This window comes from Myotis nattereri (genome assembly GCF_964212035.1).
Source record: "Myotis nattereri genome assembly, chromosome: 1".
NCBI lineage: Eukaryota > Metazoa > Chordata > Mammalia > Chiroptera > Vespertilionidae > Myotis > Myotis nattereri.
The window spans coordinates 79,061,540-79,083,038 of NC_138075.1; the positions used below are offsets into that span (position 1 = coordinate 79,061,540).

Here is a 21,499-nt window from a genome sequence, read left to right on the forward strand (position 1 = left end):
CAGTGGAAGTGGGTGAGAGTATGGTGAGGAAATCTGATCAGTCATCTAAATGTGGTGCCTGGGCAAATGGTGGGGTTTAGGTACACAGTTCTAGCTATGTGCTGATAAGCCAGCTCTCTCTCTCTAAAAAAAGGCCCTGATTAATTGCTTTGTTGATGTCTGTGGTATATATTCCCACTATGGCTGACTTCAAGCAACCACCATGCAGTCACTGACTGCAGACTTGGCAGAACTGTGCATAGTCAGCTCTCACCAGCCAGTGAGCTGCCGTGGCAACCAAATGAACAGTAAGCAGGCTGTCCCCAGAGAGCCACAGGAAGATTGCAGATGCTGCAGATACCATGGGCAGCCTCGGGAGGCCTCAGCTCTTACCCTGCCTTTTCTGAAGACTGGCATTGGTCTCTGCCCCTCTGCTTTACAGCCGCTATCCCTTTACCTCCATGGCCATCTCGGCTGCTGGCTGGAGGGCTCCCCCCAGCCAGTGGCCCTCGGCTCCTCTTTGGAACACACCCTCTGTTGCCTTGCCTTAAAGGGCTCTTGCAATTAGTTCTCCACTAAGTAATTCAGGTGGTACCATCCCGAGAGGAAGGATGGGGGTGCTAGTTCCATCAGTTATTCCTCTGCCCCTCACTTGAATTCAGGCAGTAGTTCCCTCCCAAATTCCAAAAATCCTCAACACCGAGGAACGTGCACTCACTGGATCAGGCCCAGCTGGAAGCAGCAGGCATCTCTGAAGAGGGTGGACTGAAGGGGCAGGGAAGCAGTGTGAGGCTGAGAAAGCCTGCTTCTGGTTGTGGAGAGGCCCACTCCCCAGCTGGGGCGTGAGAAACAGGCCTTTGGGCCAAGGGCAAATGCCCCTGAGATGGACAGATCTGGAGGAAGGGGCCTTGTCCCAGGGACCGAACTCCATTTTGGGTACCTGTGAGTCTTTCTCTCAAGTAGTTATCAACTGGCCCAGTACAGAATCAGCACACAAATGTGTTGGAGAAATGAGAACTTTATTAGTACCAAGAACATTTTTCAAAACTTAAGCAATAAGTAAAACGTAGAAACAAGGAAAACCAAGGCACAAAGAAGGGCCTATGGGGCCCCAGGGCTCACCAGGGACACACACAGAGGCCTTCTCTTTGTATCAGGGGCACTTGGTGGGTGGGAAAGGCCGCCTGGTCCACTGAGCTGGGCTCAGCCGCCCATAGCAAATGAAAAGACAGAGTGGTGGCCTCAGGCCAGGAGGATTAGAACTTGCTTGTGTAGAGGGTCATAATCCACTTGGGCATACGGAGGAAGCCAGGCAAGTAGGAGGCCAGCCAGCTCAGGCTGGTGGCTTGGGAGAGAACCGAACTCAAAGACAAATAGTCCTGGATGGGGCGGCCTGAGGACAACAGGAAGAGGAGGATTAGACCCTCATTTCCCACTCCTTGGCTGAAGAGACTGACCGAGTGGGATGTGAGGGAGGAAGGAACGGGGTGAGCAGGAAACAGAAGGAAGAGAGGTCCAGGCTGGATGCTGGGGTAGAGCTCTTACCATCCACATCCCGAAGGCCATAGCGTCGAGCAAGGTCACAAGATGGCAGCACCTTCCCGCTCAGGCTCAGGATATTGGGGTCTGTGGGCACACATACAGCTGATATGGCATGGCAGTGGTGCAGGGTGACGAGGTTTGGGCCCAATGGGACAGGGCACTACTGAGACAGGCTTAGGAGACCAGAATTGTTTCTCTCTGTTCCCGAGCCTCTGGCTTCTGGCCATACCTCCTAGGAGCTAGTTCTTGAAGCACCCAATCCTCAAAAATTGGGAATCCTGACCCTGTGGGACTCCAGAAGCCAGAGAAAAGAATGGTTTATTCCCCAACCACCTCCTGAGCCAGGGCCCAGAACTGGCTGCCACCACCCTACAGATAGTGGTTCTCAACCTTCCTAATGCCGTGACCCTTTAATACAGTTCCTCATGTTGTGGTGACCCCCAACCATAAAATTATTTTTGTTGCCACTTCATAACTGTAATTTTGCTACTGTTATGAATTGTAATGTGAATATCTGATATGCAGGATGTATTTTCATTGTTCGCGACCCACAGGTTGAGAACCGCTGCAGGCCCTTCTTGTTACCAGCTGCCCCCAACCTCTTCACCTGTTGCCAAAGCCACCACGCATTTGCCACTCATTTCCGTGGTCTCCGCGGATGAGAAATTAATTTTGAGCTGAAACATAGGAGCAGAGAAGCGAAGGGTTAGTTTCTCAGAGCACCGCCCAAGTCTCTCCTCTGCTTTCAGCTTCTGTTCCAGAGCAGAGGCCCTCATCGCGCACCTGTAGGACTCAGCATCTCGGAAGGTGCTGGAGCCATTCCTCCCCACATCCCTGTGACCTTGTATCCCGGCACTAGGACCATGTCTTTCCTAAGTGGAAGGATCTGGGGAAGCCAACTATGTTGACCTTCTAGGATAGTACGCTGTGGGGTCACGGCCATGGGCTATGGAGGTGGGCAGTCTTTCCACTTAAGCCATCCGTGGCCTTAAGCAAGTTTCTTACTTCTCTGGGTTTCAGTTTCACTATCTATAAAAAGGAGATACTATCTCCCTTACAGGAGTAGAGGACATTCCGTGTGTGCAGTGCTCAGCCCCATAATTTGCTGCCATGGTAAGCACCCAGGTATTTGCTCCTTGCTGTTGTTACTGTCTTGACATTAAGGAGGGAGAGCTGATTCCCCTGCATTCTCTGCCACCCTCGGCCTCCCCTTGCCAACCTGCTTAAACAGGAGGTCCTCGCCAATGTCACTCTTCTCCAAATGATCCCTCAGCAGCTCTGTCTGCACCAACCCTGGCCAGAGAGACACGTAGCTGACCCCGTGGCGCCGCAGCTCCTGGGCACAGTCTGCAGCCATCCTGTCACACTGCAGAGACAGGGCAGGGTGAGAGCCGGGGCACTGGCCATGTCACCTTCCTCCCCTGCCCTCCCTGCTTCGGCTGAAGATGTCCCCGTCCCATGCCCTTCCTAGGCGCTCTGTCTCAGCTGGCCATCTCTCCTAGTGCACTACTTACTCTGCCCAGCAGAGGAGCCCAGGTGAAGGAACTGTCCATGGAGGGGCAGGAGGAAAGGTGAAGTTGGCCTCCCACTCTGATCACTGGGGATTTAACTCCCGAACTAACTGGGTACCGTCACTGTCCTATACAGCCCCAACCCCTGAGCCCCTGGGTTCTTACCGCAGCTTTGCCCACGCCATAAGGAACATTGAAGAGATACTGCAGCCCCCCAATGGAGGAGATGACCACGATGAGCCCCCGGCCGGCTGGTACCATCAGCCGAGCCCCATACACTGAGCACAAGTAGTGGCCTCTAGAGGTGGGACAAGGAAGGAATGGACTGTGTTCAGTGCTGGGGAGGGTGCTGTAGCCTTGGCAGCTCCCACTGCCCTCTAGTGGCTGTGGTCAGCCAGGAGAAGGCAGCATAGGGGTGGCCACAGACCTGAAGAACCAAGGGCTTGAGGCCTCCTTCTGAGAGAAATACTGGTACAATTAACCACTGAAGGAGGGAAATGGCACTCTCTAGGAGATGTAAAGGAAGAGCTCTGTCATAATAGCAATTACAAACCTAAACTAGCTCAGGGGGAACGTAGCTATATATAAGATCTACATGGAAAAACTATAAAGTGCTGTCTAATGTAAAAGGACAGGTACAGGCATAATGTTTTAAAAAATATATTTTATTGATTTTTCACAGAGCAGAAGGGAGAGGGATAGAGAGTTAGAAACATCAATGAGAGAGAAACATCGATCAGCTGCCTCCTGCATACCTCCTACTGGGGATGTGCCCACAACCAAGGTAGATGCCCTTGGCCGGAATCGAATTTGGGACCTTTCAGTCCGCAGGCCGACGCTCTACCCACCGAGCCAAACCGGTTAGGGCTAGGCATAATTTATTTGGAAGGAAAAACATGTAAAACATCAGTTCTACTTAAATTAATCTATAGACTCAGTCAATTTGAGTTTTCTATATATATAAAAGCCTAAGCGCCCCTTATGATCAAATGACTGGTTGCTGTGATGTGCACTGACCACCAGGGAGCAGACACTCAATGCAGGAGCTGCCCCCTGGTGGTCAGTGCGCTCCCACAGCCAACCTCCCACTGCTGGCCAACCTCCCGCTGTCCCTCACTGGGCCAGCTGGTCAACCTCCCTAGGTCACTCTCCCCTGGCCAGCCAACCTCCTGCGGTCCCTCCCCCTGGCCAATCGCCGGCCAGGCCGAGGGACCCCACCCGTGCACAAATTCGTGCACTGGGCCTCTAGTATCTCTATAAGACTTTTGGAGGAACTGACAAAATAATCTAAAGCTCCATTATAATAAACATGGAATAGCCAGGTAAATTCTGAAAAAAAAAAAGAAGAGTAATATCTGTGGGTGGGGGATATGCTCCCCCATATTACCACCCCTTATTAAAATGTACAATGACATACTAGTTGAAAGAATGCAGTACTGCCGAAACCAGTTTGGCTCAGTGGATAGAGCGTCGGCCTGCGGACTGAGAGGTCCCCGGTTCGATTCCAGTCAAGGGCATGTACCTGGATTGCGGGCACATCCCCAGTAGGAGATGTGCAGGAGGCAGCTGATTGATGTTTCTCTCGCATCGATGTTTCTGACTCTCTGTCTCTCTCCCTTCCTCTCTGTAAAAAATCAATAAAATATATTTTAAAAAAAGACTGCAGTACTAGTATAACAATATACAGAGAGTCAGTGAAATGAGATAGTCAATAATTAGATCCACATGTAAATGAGAATTCAGTGAATTATAAAGGGAACACTTCAAGTCTACAGGGAAAGAGGGGTCATTCAATAAATGAATTTGGGATAACTGGCCATTTATTTGGCGGGTGGGATTGGCTACCTACTTCATTTATGTTTTCAAAATGCATTCTAAAAGGATAAATTATTTGACTATTAAAAAAATGAAGGCACAAAAGCACTAAAAGAAAGCATGACAATGTGCTCATAAACTTGGGGTGGGGAAGGCTTGTCTTAGCATCACAGCAAGATAGAAAATATAAAAGACTGACTTCTTAAAATTAAGACATATCCTATATAATAAAGCCTAATATGCAAATTGACCAAATCGTGGAGTGACCAGTTGCTATGACATGCACTGACCACCAGGGGGCAGACGCTCAATGCAGGAGCTGCCCACAGGCCCCAGGCAGCCAAGGTGGGTGCCAGCGGGGGGCCCCTGATTGCCCCACAGAGGGAGGCTACCGGTGGCAGGGGCAGGGCCAGCTAGCAGGTGGTGTCAGGCTGGCCAAGGTGGGTGCCAGCAGGGGCCCCCCAATTGTCCCTCCAGTCACCCCACAGATTGGCCCTGATCACCAGACAGGCCAAGTGGCCCTACCTGTACATGAATTTCATGCACCGGGCCTCTAGTATATATATAAATGTATAAGTACATACATCTATATATGTTTATGTGTATAGAGAAAGCTGGGGAGAGCATGTATGCAAAATGATGAGTAGTCAATTGGGAAAAATATTTGTAAAATGTATCAAAGGAACCTATTCCACAGATATCTTATAAACTGATGTAAAAAGAATATGTTAATAATACAAACAACTCCCAAAAAATAAAGTGCTAACTGAAGTGAGTGGGCAGGGCAAGTGTGCTCCTCAGGGCAGTGAGTGCACCCGGGCCTGGCCTGGCCTGGCCGCTCAGGTACCTGCCCTGGGGCCCACCCCATCTCCATCCAGCCCATAGGCTCCAGACCCAAAGGTCAGCCCTGGTGGCTCATCCTAGCAAGCAGTCACCACTGAGAGGAGGCAGCATAAGGAATTCATCTTATTACCAGTGGCATTTAAATATTTATGGGATTTGAAAAATTGTAACCGCAGTTCTGATTCATGGATTGTCAAAGAAAGCAGAGAACATAGGATTTACACACGGGGCAGGTTGGGTAGATTTGAAGACTGATACTAAAACAGGAGCTGGAAATAAAATGGTGGACAAAACAGTTGGTTCCTGCTCTCACAGACTTAAACTTTAGTGAGGAAGATAAAACCAAGCAAGTACAAAAACCTGTTTGAAATATGGTGGTTTCAGCACGGCCTCAGTTTCCCTCTTTCAGCCCTTATAATTTGGGTGGCAGCTGCTTTCTCCAGGGTCAACTCTCCGCCATGTTGACCTGCTTTGTCTTATATCAGGTACATCAGCTCCAGAAAAGTGCTTGTTTGGGGAAATGTTAAATTTCGCTGCAGTTTTATGCCTTGCTACCATTTATGTTCGTTATAAGCAAGTTCATGCTCTGAATCCTGAAGGAAAATGTATCACCAGATTAAACGAGGCTGGCTTTGTATTTGGATTGCTGAGTTGTTTAGGACTTTCTGTTGTGGCAAACTTCCAGAAACCACCTTTTTTATTGCACATGTATGTGGAGCTGTGCTCACCTTTTGTATGAGCTCATTGTGTATGTTTGTTCAGACCATCCTTTCCTACCAAATGCAGCCCAAAATTCACGCCAAACAAATCTTCTGGCTCAGTCTTTGGTTGTCTGGTGTGGAGTAAGTGCATGTAGCATGCTGATTTGCTCATCACTTTTGTAGTGGTAGTTTTGGCACAGATGTAGTACAAACATTCCACTGGAACAAAGGTTATGTGCTTCATATGATCACTACTGCAGCAGAATGGTCTATGTCATGTTCCTTCCTTGGTTTTTTCCTGACTTATATACATGATTTTCAGAAAATTTCTTTAGGGGTAGAAGCTAATTTACATGGATTAACACTCTATGACATTGCTCCTTGTCCCATTAACAATGAACGAATGTGTCTACTTTTCAGAGATTTATGATGAAAGGATAAAATATTCCTCTGATGATTATGATTGGGAAAACATTCATAAGTTACTTCTGCTCTGAAATTTTCTACCAATTAATCAAGGCTGACAGTGACATTGAAGGGTCCTGATAACCAAGAGACACAAATTAAGCCATTTTATAAATTATTTTAAAGGATGTCTTCAAAGCTCTCCCTCCCAGGAGCATGCCTGAGCCTATGCCTTTTCCTTTCCCCTTCTCCCCCCGCACCCCTCCCCAGGCATGTTACCATAGCTTTCTCACTCCAAGCTCCAAGGACCCTTCCTTTACCTCCATAACTTGTTTCCTAAGCCCATTTCTTCTAGGAACTACTTTTTCTACCTCTTTAATTTACCAAATAAATGTTCTCTTACAAAATAAAATAAAATAAAATAAAATAAAATAAAATAAAATAAAACAAAACCTACATAGAGGTTATCTTCAAGAGGATCATGTAAAAACATTTATGCTTATACTTTTTTTTAGTCCCAGAAAATAAACCAAAGGACTATAAAAAAAGAATAAAGAGCCAATAAATAAATGGATAAAAAGCTCAACTTGCTCTAGCCAGTTTAGCTCAGTGGCTAGAGCATCAGCTTGTGGACTGAAGGGTCCTGGGTTCGATTCTGTTCAAGGGCACATGCCTGATTTCTGGCTTAATCCCCAGTAGGGGGCATGCAGGAGACAGCAGATTCTCTCTCATCACTGATGTTTCTATCTCTCTCACTCTTTCCATTCCACTCTGAAATCAATAAAAAAATAAAAACATTAAAGTTTTTAAAAAAAGCTCAACTTCACAAATAATAAAAAAATATGAATTAAAACCACCTTAGTCCGGACGGTGTGGCTCAGTGGTTGAGCATTGACCTGCGAACCAGGAGGTCAGGGTTTGATTCCTGGTTAGGGCACATGCCCAGGTTGCAGGCTCATCCCTAGTGTGGGGCGTGCAGGAGGCAGCCAATCAATGATTCTCTCTCATCATTGATGTTTCTCTCTCACCCTCTCTCTTCCTCTCTGAAATCAATAAAACAACAACAAAAACAAAATCCCCACCTTATGGTATCTTTGGCCTATCAGAGTGGCAAAGCTGGCATGACTGAGTGACCTGATTGTTTAGCATGGCTGAGGGCATAGAAAAGATACCCTCCTTCATTGTCATGAGTTTATATATTGGTGGGGGTTTTTTTGAGGACAGTTTGATAATGTTTATTAAATCTTTAAGAAGTACATATTTTTTCCAAGATTCCACTACTGCAATAGATAAAGGGTTAGGTAGATAAATTATGATACGTACACTGAGTCAACTATTTAAAAGTATGGTAGAATACTAGATTATCAACAGTAGCTATAACTCAGTCAAGGGAGGAAGGTGGTGATGACAGAGTAAGATAATACCGATTTTCACTTTTTTTTCAAAATTTTTAAAAATAATATACACTAACTTGGTAACCAAAAAAAAAATTCTTTTCCATGGGAAACTTGAACTTCCAAATGAAAACAAGTAGAGAGACCTATGGTTTCGAAAAGGAAGCCCAGCCTAAGGTAATGCAGAGGAAAGGCAGTAAATATGTATGTGAATGTGTGTTGGGAGGTGAGAGGAGATGGTGGTGGGCCTTCAAGAGGCTCACAAAGTGATCTTTATCTTGGAGAATTCATCAGGGCTGGCCTTTGCCCCTTGTAGGCTGGAAACGCCGATCAGCAAGAGAGGAGGTGAAAGGCCCTGTTTGGAGGATTAAGGATGTGGTTGCCTGTTTCCAGCTGTTTGAGTTTTCTTTTCTTGCTTCTTGGCTAACCATCCCTCTCTGTCCTCATAATCTTTCTTCTACTTTGGGAATCACAGTTGGATTCTCATTCTGCTTCCTTGGGATTGCCACTAGAAACCATGGGTGTTCTTAAACACTTTAGTCTCAGGTTTTCAGATAATATCTTAAGTTATTCCCACAGGTCATGTTCAGGGAGTGTAGTTTATGAGACTACCATAGTTCCAAAAATAATAAACACAGACATGACTGGTGTATATCATGTCGAGCAAACTAAATACTGTGTTTCATCTCACTCCCGTACCACATGTACATGTAACCCGTGACAACCCTGCCCTCCCAACTCTGACCTGGGAGTGCCCTTGCCTGTGGGTCTGGAGTGAGGATCTGGAGGCTAGGAAGACTGATAGTCACTCTTTCTTATTGACTTTCTTTTGATCTAAAACAAAACAATTTCTGCCCTAGCTGGTTTGGCTCAGTGGTTACAGCATCAGCCTGATGACTGAAGAGTCTCAGGTTCGATTCTGGTCAAGGGCATGTGCTTTGGTTGCAGGCTTGATCCCCAGCCCCAGTCGGGGCATGTGCGGGAGGCAACCAATTGAAGTGTGTCTCTCACATCGATATTTCTCTGTCTCTTCCTCCCTCTACTCTTTCTAAAAAAAATCAATGGAAAAAAATATCCTCAGGTGAGGATTGATAAAACAAAACCATTTCTCCCTCTAATTTTTTTGGAAATATTGGCTACGGGTGATGTGCATTATTGAGGGAAGCAAGTTCCCTTCTGGGTCATGCATTTGGATGGGCAGAGAGTGAGGCAGGAGAGAAGCAAAGGGCACGGCCAGATGAAAATTACTGACAAAAACAAGACAAAAGTTGACATTCCCAGGTACAGATTCACTTGGATGGAACTTCTCCAGAGGTGAGTGGGATAGATGGGACAAGAGGGAGAAGAAAGAGATGGGAGGTCAGAGAGAAAAAGAAAGGGCATATGGGGAAAGATCGGGGCCGTCAGCCTGGCTAAGTGGGTGAGGGGAGCCCAGGTCCTTGCAGTGGGATAAGGGGAACACTTACCTGAGTCCAACATTGTTGACATCATCCCACATGGAGGCAGGGCTTTCCCAGAATGCCTTCTTACGGTTGTCTATGATTGTCTAGAAAGTACAGGGAGAGTGATGAATTGGATGGCCTGAGGCAGGAAGGTCTGAGGGGCAGGATCATGGAAGGACAATTAGTGGGGATAAAAACTCAGGGGTCACAGGAGGAGGTCATGAGTGCGGAGTTGGGATCAAAGTTTAAAGAGTACCTGAACCCCAGCATAGGCATTGTTGACCAGCACATCCAAACGTCCGTTCTGTTCTCGATCAACCTTCTCAAATAGGTTTCGCACTTCACTCTCCTGGCCTGAATCACACACCACAGGCACACACTTGCCCCCTCGGGATTGCGCCTGGAGAGAGACAGAGAGGATATGAGCTCACAGTCGCACAGGAGTGTAGACATAATGCAGCTTCCCTCCACTCCCAGCTTGGGAGCTGGAAGGCCATCATAGGAATCAGTCAGCAGCTGAGGGAACATGGTTGGCAATATCGCCCTCTGATGTCTGGGTGAGGAATTTCAGGAGTGCTAGGTCCTCCCTTTTTAGAGCAAGGTGGATTGGAATCTCAGCTTTAAAAATACTAGGATACAAACATTTACTGAGGCCTTGTATGCACAAGGCACTGTACTCTGCATGTGGAGGGTATGAGACAAACAAGACACGGAGGCTGCTGTTAAGAAATGAGTATCCATCTTTTTCCCTGCCCTTGGCTACTTCCATCTCACATGCCCTTAGTTGAAATTCCAAAGTCCCTAAAGGTTTCAAACAGAACTCCCCCCCCCCCCACTCATGTGGAACCCCTACTCAATCCCAGTCCTCTTACCCTCACTCCACCTGTGCTCCTTCCTGGTAACAAGGAAATAAAAGCTGTCAGGCATGAACTATTTCTACTTCCCGTTCCATCTCAGCGTCTACAAATGTGCCCTATCCTCTAACTTGAGAGGAAGAAGAGTACCTTATTCAGGAACAGGCCTCCTATTCTCCAAGTCCAACCCTCTTGCCTACTTGCCTACTAAGTGCTCACTGGACTTCCTGTCTTTCTGCCTTAAATTAATTCTTCATACCCCAGCCAGACAGTATGAACTATTTAAAACACAAATCTGTTTTAAATCCTCCAATGGGATCACCATCTCTTAGACTGCAGTGGTTCTCAACCTTCTGGCCCTTTAAATACAGTTCCTCATGTTGTGACCCAACCATAAAATTATTTTCGTTGCTACTTCATAACTGTAATGTTGCTACTGTTATGAATCGTAATGTAAATATCTGATATGCAGGATGGTCTTAGGCGACCCCTGTGAAAGGGTCGTTTGACCGCCAAAGGGGTCGCGACCCACAGGTTGAGAACTGCTGTCTTAGAGAATAAAGCCAAAGTTATCTACCAGTGTTGGGGGCCAGATGTAAGCTGGCAAGGTCCTTGCACCTGAAGGGGCTAGCAAGGCTGGGACCCTTACCCACACAGTTTTCTCAGACTTGTTTGGATGGCGATTATCAGTAGAATGGGAGTAACATTTGTAGAATGAGAACAGCCTTTCATAGCTTGCCAAGAAGTCTATAACTATTTACTGAGATATGCTGTACTGAGAACTTGTCCTTCTGCTGTATCTCTCCCTCAGAGATTAAGAGGAACAAAGAATACATTCCTCTTGACAGACCTCCGATTCAGTGTGTTGTGTATAAATAGGATTGTATAGCTAATAAACTCGCTTCAGTTCATTGAGAGAACTGGGGTCCTCCCGACCCCGCTTTCCTGTCTTTCTTTCTTTTCTCAATTCCCACCTCCCTGCCTCAGCCCGGCTCAACCCTGTCAGGCTGGCCCTGACAGATCTGGCGCCCGAGCTAAGGGACTGAGGAACTGGAAAAAAGACGGTGAGGATCTCCTCCGGATAAAGAGTGCACTCGTTAAGATAAGGGAGGAGCAATTTTTTGATAATCGGGAGTAAAGCATGGGGCAATTAGAATCTAGAGAAAATGCCCTTTATGGGCAAATGTTAAAGTTTATGTTCAATAGTAGAGGAACTAAGGTTAATGACAAGCAAGTAGAAAATTTTTTAAAATTCATTCAGGAGGTCTGCATTTCCTTATTGAATTTAATACGGGATTATTTAGATCCCAGGCATGACCATAATCAACCGTCTCTTAAGCCAGAAAAAAAGGAGAAGCAGCGTGATAGCACAAAACTGGGGTCTAAAAAAGACAGTATATTAAAAAGAAATAATGTAACTTTTAAAGACAATTTAACTCCTCAAGATGAGGAGGATTTTGAGGAAGCTGCTGCTCTTTGTCATAATGATAATACAGGTATTGTTCAGGCAAAAGAGGAGGAAGAATGTTTTTCTGCTGGAACTGAAGAGGGCAGTGATATAGAGGATGTGTTAGAATACTTTTTAGAAACATTAAAGCTTCTTGGCAAGAAAAAGAGAAGCCGTGGGGGCCGTTCCCGCCGCTCTCCACTGCCTTGTGCAGCACCAGTTCCACTTTCCCCTCTCCAGATGGCCTTGCAGGACGCACGAAAGTGTGGTGAGGAATTGGGCATTCACGCCTTCCCTGTTATGGAACAGGTGAACCCTCACACGGGACAGCGTGAGCGTGCTTATGACCCGCTTCCTTTTAAAACCTTAAAAGAGTTAAAAACAGCCTGTGCTCAGTATGGGCCCACTTCCCCTTATACTTTAATCATCTTGGAAACTATGGCCTCAGAGGCTCTCCCACCTAATGATTGGAGAGCTATTGCCAAGGCTTGTTTATCAGGAGGGGATTATCTCTTGTGGAAATCAGAATATGATGAAAAGGCTAAGGAACAAGCTTCTCGTAATCGAGCGGCCCAGATTAATATTTCTTATGAAATGCTGGTAGGGGAAGGAGTCTATGCTGATACCCACAATCAAATTCAATACCCCCAGGAAGCTTATGGACAGATTAATGGAGCTGGGATCAGAGCCTGGAAAAAGTTACCCACCTCTGGTCAGAAAACAGAGGCGCTCTCAAAAATTATTCAAGGGCCAGATGAAAAGTACCAGGATTTTGTCTCTCGGCTATTACAGGCTGTTGGCCGAGTAGTGGTGGATGGAGAGGCTGGCATGTTAATAGTTAAACAGTTGGCATATGAAAACGCCAACACTGCCTGCCAAGCTGCACTGCGGCCCTATCAAAGACAGGGGACTCTCTCAGATTATATCCGCATTTGCGCAGATATTGGCCCCTCATATATACAAGGAGTTGCCGTTGCGGCTGCATTAAAGGGAACCACCATTGAAGGAATTCTTCAGCAACAATTTAGCACAGGGAAAAGTCAAACATACAAGTGTTACACTTGTGGAGGAACAGGACACATGGCAAAACAGTGTCCTTCTAATAAAGGGGTTAATAAAGGAAATGGCAGAGGTCCCAAACAACCTGGACCATGCCCTAAATGTAAAAAAGGAAAACATTGGGCAAATGAGTGTAAATCTAAAACAGATACCCAGGGAAATTCTTTGCCTCAACACCAGTCGGGAAACTACCAAAAGGGGCCAGCCCAGACACAGCAAATAACAGGGGCATTGTCTATTTACCCTCCTGTCCTTATGCCGTCTCAAGGCCAGCAGGCTGCACAGCACCCAGCCCGCCCCAGAGAGCAAAACAGATACAAGAGCTATTCCGAGCAGCCCCCGGGAGTGCCGGGCTGGACCTTGGATCCATAGGAATAAGACATTCTGTCTGCCCTGGGTGCTGCCCTTGCCTACTGAAATAAACAAAATATCATTAGATTTAAAACCTCCCACGTAGAGAAGAAATGATGATTTCCTTGCATTTCCGATACAGCTACAGCAAATGCCACCGGATCTGAAATTTAAAAATACGTCTGGGATTTCTGTACACGTGTAAAGAGAAAACTGGCTTGGAACTAAGGCGCGCAACGTCCAATTTTGGACATTTAGATAGAGTTTTGAGCTGAAATCTCTTTACAAATATACAAAATAAAACCCAAGACTGATTATTTCCTAATAAAAATAGCAAAATTTAACCCAAAGAAAAAAAAAGATGCTGGCTAGATTCTAGCAGCAGGATTGGCATTTCCATGATAAAGAACAGTTTTTAAATACTAATTCAGAATATTAAAAAGTTAATTTCAAGGCCGAAAAGGAAATTCAGTAAAATTATCTCTGTTACAAAAATTTGCTAAAGAATATGCCTTAAAATAATAAATTGAATTTAAATCTCAAGAATTATTAAAATATATTAATTATAAAAATCTAAGTAGCCCAGGTAAAAGACCGCTACGCCCTTTAATTAAGGCTGGCTTCCCAAAGCAATTTCTTTTCTTTTCTTTTTTTTTTTTTTAATACATTTTATTGATTTTTCACAGAGAGGAAGGGAGAGAGATAGAGAGAGTTAGAAACATCGATCAGCTGCCTCCTGCACATCCCCCACCGGTGATGTGCCCGCAACCCAGGTACATGCCCTTGACCGGAATCGAACCCAGGACCTCTCAGTCCGCAGGCCGACGCTCTATCCACTGAGCCAAACCGGTTTCGGCCCAAAGCAATTTCTAATAGAGGAAGGGCTCTATTAGAAACAGAGCAGGTAGGCCAAAAATTTCCTGCCAGTGACAACTTTTAAAGAGAGGCTTGCTTCCCAGTTTCCCATCCTTGGTAGAAAGAATGTAACTAATTTGCATTTTAATGGTTACCTGTTTTCAGTGAATGGCACCCCAAGGCTTAGCAGTTTACTAAATTAAATTAGATATTCTGAAATAACAAAATGCTAAAATATTAATCTAAATGTCCCTCATGAAAAATCTAGAGGACAGAATTAAATCTATTAATTATGTCATGTATTTTTGAAGTTTATTCTTAAAAATGTTACTGATTAAGAAATACTAAATATTTAACTTGCCAGCTAAGAGTATAAAGTTCTGGTTACATAAATTGGGAGAAATCATATAATTATAATAAAATTTCAACATTTATCTAATTGAAAAAAGAGGATAAATTCTATAATCCCAACCAAAATTTTTAAATACAAAGATCAGTTTTAATTTAATTGATATCTCTTAATAATTATAAAAGGTATATAATCTTTAAATTATATATACACATATATATTTAATAGTTTTTTAAGTTAGATTTCAAAACTATAATCAAGGAATGACTTTAGGACATTTCATGGGCCCTGAAATGTTTTCAAAAGTTTATTCTCTTTTCTTAAATGATTTTTTTTTTAAAATATATTTTATTGATTTTTTACAGAGAGGAAGGGAGAGAGATAGAGAGTTAGAAACATCAATGAGAGAAACATCAATCAGTTGCCTCCTGCACATCTCCTACTGGGGATATGCCCGCAACCCAGGTACATGCCCTTGACCGGAATCGAACCTGGGACCTTTCAGTCCGCAGGCCGACGCTCTATCCACTGAGCCAAACCGGCCTCGGCAAATGATTTTTTAATAAAGCCAATTTAATATACTTGAAATCACATAGAAAGCTTTATAAAATAAATATTAATAAATATATATTTTAAGTTTTTGCCCCTAAGAAAGGGCAAAACAAGTTATCTTATTTAATATTTCTTAAAATACAGCAGTAGAATTTTAAGATATAATTTAAAATAACAAAAGCTCATTAATAATTTTTAGACCCCCGGTATTGCCGACAACAATCAAGGCTTAACTACAACAAGACTGGGCACAAAGACCACTAGGGGGTGCACCAAGAAAGCATAAAAAATGTGGAGACAAAGAAACAGGACAAAACTGTCAATGGAGGATATTGAATTCAGAACCACACTTTTAAGGTCTCTTAAGAACTGTCTAGAAGCCGTCGATAAATGTAGTGAGATCCTCAAGAAATCTAATGAGACCCTCGATGTTATGATAAAGAATCAACTAGAAATTAAGCATACATGGACTGAAATAACGAATACTATACAGACTCCCAACAGCAGACCAGAGGAGCGCAAGAATCAAGGCAAAGATTTGAAATGCGAAGAAGCAAAAAACACCCAACCAGAAAAGCAAAATGAAAAAAGAATCTGAAAATACGAAGATTGTGTAAGGAGCCTCTGGGACAGCTTCAAGCGTACCAACATCAGAATTATAGGGGTGCCAGAAGAAGAGAGAGAGCAAGATATTGAAAACCTCTTTGAAGAAATAATGACAGAAAACTTCCCCTACCTGGTGAAAGAAATAGACTTACAAGTCCAGGAAGGGCAGAGAAACCCAAACAAAAGGAATCCAAAGAGGACCACACCAAGACACATCATAATTAAAATGCCAAGAGCAAAAGACAAAGAGAGAATCTTAAAAGCAGCAAGAGAAAGACCGTCAGTTACCTACAAGGGAATACCCATACGACTGTCAGCTGATTTCTCAACAGAAACTTTGCAGGCCAGAAGGGAATGGCAAGAAATATTCAAAGTGATGAATACCAAGAACCTACAACCAAGATTACTTTATCCAGCAAAGCTATCATTCAGAACTGAAGGTCAGATAAAGAGCTTCACAGATAAGGAAAAGCTAAAGGAGTTCATCACGGCCAAACCAGTATTACATGAAATGCTGAAAGGTGTCCTTTAAGAAGAGGAAGAAGAAGAAAAAGGTAAAGATACAAATTATGAACAACAAATACGCATCTATCAACAAGTGAATCTAAGAATCAAGTGAATAAATAATCTGATGAACAGAATGAACTGGTGATTATAATAGAATCAGGGACATAGAAAGGGAATGGACTGATTATTCTTGGGGGGGAAAGGGGTGTGGGAGATGCGGAAAGAGACTGGACAAAAATCGTGCACCTATGGATGAGGACAGTGGGTGGGGAGTGAGGGCGGAGGGGAGTTATGGTGGGAAAAAGAGGAACAAATGTAATAATCTGAACAATAAAGATTTAATTAAAAAAAAAAAAAGAACCTAGAGACAGAAGAACTTCGCTGGAGAGAACATGGCAAAAGATCCTGGACAGAAACTGGAGACAGAACCTAGAGACAGAACCTAGCGAGAGAACATGGCAAAAGATCCTGGACAGAAACTGGAGACAGAACCTAGCGAGAGAACCTGGCTGAAGAACCTAGAGACAGAACCTGGCTACAGAACCTGGAGAGAACATGGCAAGAGAACCTGACTAGAACCTGGTGACCGAACCTGGCTGGAGAACCTGGACAGAACCTAGCGAGGGAACATGGCTACAGAACCTGGCTGGATAACCTGGAGAACCTGGCTGGAGAACCTAGCAAGAGAACATGGACACAGAACCTGGCTGGAGATCCTGACCAGAACTTGGCTAGAGATCCTGGCTAGGCTGCTGATCAACTGAACGCTGTCTCCGTGTCATTCCTTCTTCACCGACGCCATCCACACCTTTGGGGACCCCTGTATCTGCTGGGGTTGGACCCCAACAAAAAATGAAGAATGAACTAGAGGGAATCAATAGCAGATTAGATGAAGCAGAAGATCAAACCCATAGTCTGAACACAAGTTAGGAGAAAATAACTATTAAAAAATTAACCAAAATAGTTACAAAATCAAGAATACTAATATTTGCATCATAAAGGTACCAAAAGGAGGGAAGAGAGAAAAAGTGATTAAAAACCTCTTTGAAGAAATAATGACTGAAAACTTCTCTGACCTGATGAAGGAAATGCACATACAAGTCCAATAACTTCAGAGAGTCTCAAACAAGTTGAACCCAAAAGGCCCACACCAAAACATATTATAATTTAAATACCAAAAGTTAAAGAAAAAGAGAGGATCTTAAAAGTAGCAAGAGCCAGACTGGCATGGCCAAGTGGTTAAGCATCAAACTATGAACATGGAGGTCACGATTCTATTCCCAGTCCTGGCACATGCCCAGGTTGTGGGCTTAATCCTCAATTGGGGGCATGCAGGAGGCAGCCGATCGATGATTCTCTCCCATCATTGATGTTTCTGTTTCTCCCTCTCCCTTTCACTCTGAAATCAATAAAAACATATAATATTTTTTAAAAAGAAAAAAAAATAATTTTTAATATTTTACAACAGCATATTAACATTTATTCCAAACGAGCTTACAAACTAATTGTTTGGCAGGAATTTAATAAAAACATAAAAGGATTTTATCCCTTCCACTGTGTGGAAGGCCCCCTGGGAAGGCACTTAAGCATTCTATATTGACCTCTCTTGACCCTTTTTACCAAAGGGGGTCTCTCTTCCAATTGCCCACAGCTGTTACCTAAGCTCTCTGTTCATACTGAGGTTGAAGCCTCATGGTGGCTGGTACCATGGATCTGTCTCTTGCCCAATGGCGTAAGCTGGGCCCTCTCTAGAGAAGAAATCTGGGTTCCCCATGATCAATGCCGGGGCCCCGCCAGCAGGCAAGGGGATCCAAAGGCAGTTACTGGGCATGGAGGCCACAGGGGCATACGCTACCAAGGAGACAAAACTAAACCTCACATCACCCTGCTTGGCCCCGGAGGATGGCTGGTTAGTCAACGACGGGTAAGACCCCTCTGGGAGGGGCAACCTAAGACAGGCACAGTCACAGGGGGCCTCAGGGGAGAACTTGGGGGTCAACAGAGGTGGGGCAGAGATCCTCACCCCCCCAACTATGCAGGGGCTTGAACACTCGCCCCTTCTGAGGGAGGTCTCCTGCCCCCATGGCTGCTGCGCTTCCCATGCCCAGCTCAGATCAGGACCCAGATAACAGAAAGAGACTTAGCCCAGCCGAGATTGATACCCAGATAACAGAGACTTAGCTAACAGCAGCTACCCTATATATAAATCTAGCTTAACACCAGGAATGCTCAGGGCCTTCTCAAGGATGCAAAATAATCCTTTCCATTAATATTTACAGTATAAACTAAGATTGTTATTAAAGTATTAAATTTAACAGTAAAATAGTAGTCAAGTTTTCAGATTAATTAAATTTTACTAATTAATATAAGTAATTATTCATAAAGTAATAGCCAAAATTTTCATTTCATGGACAAATTGCTTAACATACTATAGACCTAAAGCAGTCATATTTTTATACAAAAATTAAAATTTAAAGTTATCTAGACTGCATTATATAATTTCCAAAAACCTCCTAATATTAAAAAATAAAAAAGGAGGGATAGTGGAATAATAACCTGTTAAGTAAATGATAAGCTGTTAAGTAAATGCCTTAATTGCTTTAATATTTTTACTTGAAAATTAATTTTTTCATTTATAATGCTAATAGCAAGACACCCATGAAAATATACATGGTGTCAAAATAAGCCAAAGGAAAATCGTTTGGACAAAAATTAAAAGAATCCCAAGTCTAAATTATAGATATGATTCCTTTATTAACCTTTGGTCGAGAATACATTTGTATATTTTCAGAAAACAACTCCAAGACCATGTGGATTCCTGCAACAGAGAGGAATTATCAGGACTGCTCCAGCCACAGAATAGCAGTGAGACAACGAGAGAGAAGCAGTCCAGAAATAAAGATGGTGAAGACGCCTTATCATGCTAGCAGTCAGCAGCTGTGCATCGCTGCAAGTTGCCCAGGACCAAACCAGAGAGGGTCGGACCTGCATTGCCACCATTTGTCCACCATCCAGAACTGAAATATTACTGCTGACATATACACATAAAAAACTGTCAGACACTGAAACATGAACTTCGCCTAAAAAACAAAGAAGGGGGATCTGTTGGGGGCCAGATGTAAGCTGGCAAGGTCCTTGCACCTGAAGGGGCTAGCAAGGCTGGGACCCTTACCCACACAGTTTTCCCAGACTTGTTTGGATGGCGATTATCAGTAGAATGGGAGTAACATTTGTAGAATGAGAACAGCCTTTCATAGCTTGCCAAGAAGTCTATAACTATTTACTGAGATATGCTGTACTGAGAACTTGTCCTTCTGCTGTATCTCTCCCTCACAGATTAAGAGGAACAAAGAATACATTCCTCTTGACAGACCTCCGATTCAGTGTGTTGTGTATAAATAGGATTGTATAGCTAATAAACTCGCTTCAGTTCATTGAGAGAACTGGGGTCCTCCCGACCCCGCTTTCCTGTCTTTCTTTCTTTTCTCAATTCCCACCTCCCTGCCTCAGCCCGGCTCAACCCTGTCAGGCTGGCCCTGACAGATACCAGGGTCTCCCAAGGCCCAGTCTGTTTCCTTTCCAGCCTCTCACCTCCGCCCCTACTTTGCACCTGTATGTTTTGCAATTCTTTCTCAGTGTCCACACTCCTTCACCACTGTCCCTCTGCTTGCAAAGGCCCCTTTGCCAGTGTGTCTTAGCTTCTTTGACCCAACTCTTACCTTTGAACACTCCGTTCAAGAACCACTTCCTCCAGAACACTTTCCCTAACTACTCTCTGGTGTCATCTCAAAACCCACCCCTCAATCCCAGAGCATGCTGTGCACACACATTCACCTTATCACTCACCATCTCCACATTACATTGCCATGAACTGTTTCTACCACTGGCTAGACCTAGCTTTTAAGAGCAGAAGTTATATCTTATTAATCTTGGTAACCCCAGTGCTTCACCCTGTGCCTAGCAAATCAAGTGTACCCAAGTATTTAACTGAAAACCAGTAGAAAAGTCAAGTGAAAATGTACAGTTCAATAAAGTCTTGCCTAAAAGGAAGGAAAGCACAGGTCTACAAATCTTTAGTTCCAATTCCAAAGTCCCTAAAGCTTTCAAACAGAACGTTTTTGTTTGTTTGTTTTTTTCATAAAACTCACTTGGTGGTAACTGTGACCTGATCTGAAGTTTTGTGGGGTTCATTTATCCCACTTTGAGAAAATGTTCACGTTTTATCAAGGAATATTATGGGTTTTGGTAAGGGGTTGGGAGGAGTGGTTAACAGGAAGGGATCCCTTAGGTGGCTTCTCACCTCCTCAGCAGCAGCCCGCAGTGTGTCCAGATGCCGGCCAGTGATGTACACGGTGGCACCTGCTTGGCAGAGCTGCAAGGCGATGCCGCGACCGATTCCCCGGGAAGCACCAGTCACCACGCACACTTGGCCCTTCATGGCAGCTGCCATGCTTACTCACAAGCAAAGGGGTAAAAATCTGTGGAAGCAAAGATTTGCTCTGAGGGAAGCCTGCAGATAGTTGAGGGGGACCCCGGAGGGTGGTAGGAGGAGGAGCCATGGTTGCGATGCTTCAGAGGGAGACACCTGGGTCCAGGGCCAGGCAGCTGTCCTTTTGGGGACGCCCAAGTGAAGAAAGGGGCGGGTGGGGCTGTTCAGGGCAGGGCACCTACTGGGACTCGGAGTGAGGCTGGCTGGGCCCTCCAGTCCCTGGCGCAGCGTCCACGCCGAGCCCTGGGCTACCTGAAGTTCTGGCCCCGGCCTGGCCCAGTCAGGCCGAGCCCCACGCGGGTGGCGCGGCTTCTGGGGTGGGGGGGTGAGCCAAGGACGGGGACGCTGAGCCCTAACTGGGCGGAACTCGCGTCTGTTACCTGCCGCCCGCGCCGCTCCCGGAGGCCTGCCTCACCTGGCTGCCAGGTTCTCCAATGGCGAGCTGCGACTGCGGCGGGGTGTACACTCGCCCCGCGCGGGGCCGGGGCAGGGCTGGAGACGGGGCGGGGCCTGGCGGGGGCGGGGGCGGGGGCGGGGCCGGGGCCGGGCTGGAGACGCGGCGGGGCCTGGCGGGGGCGGGGGCGGGGCCGGGGCCGGGGCCGGGCTGGAGACGGGGCGGGGCCTGGCGGGGGCGGGGGCGGGGGCGGGGGCGGGGCCGGGGCCGGGCTGGAGACGGGGCGAGGCCTGGCGGGGGCGGGGCCGGGCTGGAGACGGGGCGGGGCCTGGCGGGGGCGGGGCCGGGCTGGAGACCGGGCGGACCGGGCAGGGGCAGGGGCCGGGCTGGAGACGGGGCGGGGC

At 45.5% G+C, this 21,499-nt stretch overlaps 1 protein-coding gene and 1 pseudogene across 3 annotated transcripts; one reads left to right on the top strand and one right to left on the bottom strand.

Annotated features, from left to right (window-relative positions):
• Positions 1-979: 979 nt before the first annotated feature.
• On the bottom strand, positions 980-21,179 carry DHRS1 (dehydrogenase/reductase 1). Of its 2 annotated transcripts, none has more exons than XM_081099907.1 (9): positions 21,082-21,179; positions 20,513-20,690; positions 9,889-10,032; positions 9,657-9,736; positions 3,198-3,330; positions 2,741-2,887; positions 2,129-2,198; positions 1,525-1,605; positions 980-1,372 (listed from the first exon to the last, which is right to left on the bottom strand). In XM_081099907.1, the coding sequence occupies exons 2-9, from the start codon at positions 20,660-20,662 to the stop codon at positions 1,236-1,238; spliced, it is 942 nt and encodes a 313-aa protein (XP_080956033.1). In that variant the 5' UTR covers positions 20,663-20,690; positions 21,082-21,179; the 3' UTR covers positions 980-1,235. The 2 variants fall into 2 exon arrangements, with proteins under 2 accessions (XP_080956033.1, XP_080956034.1); XM_081099908.1 differs by having other exon boundaries at positions 21,117-21,178.
• LOC308528040 (DNA damage-regulated autophagy modulator protein 2-like) lies at positions 6,426-6,821 on the top strand (annotated as a pseudogene). The gene has a single exon. The product of its transcript is annotated as a DNA damage-regulated autophagy modulator protein 2-like (transcript).
• Positions 21,180-21,499: the final 320 nt, after the last annotated feature.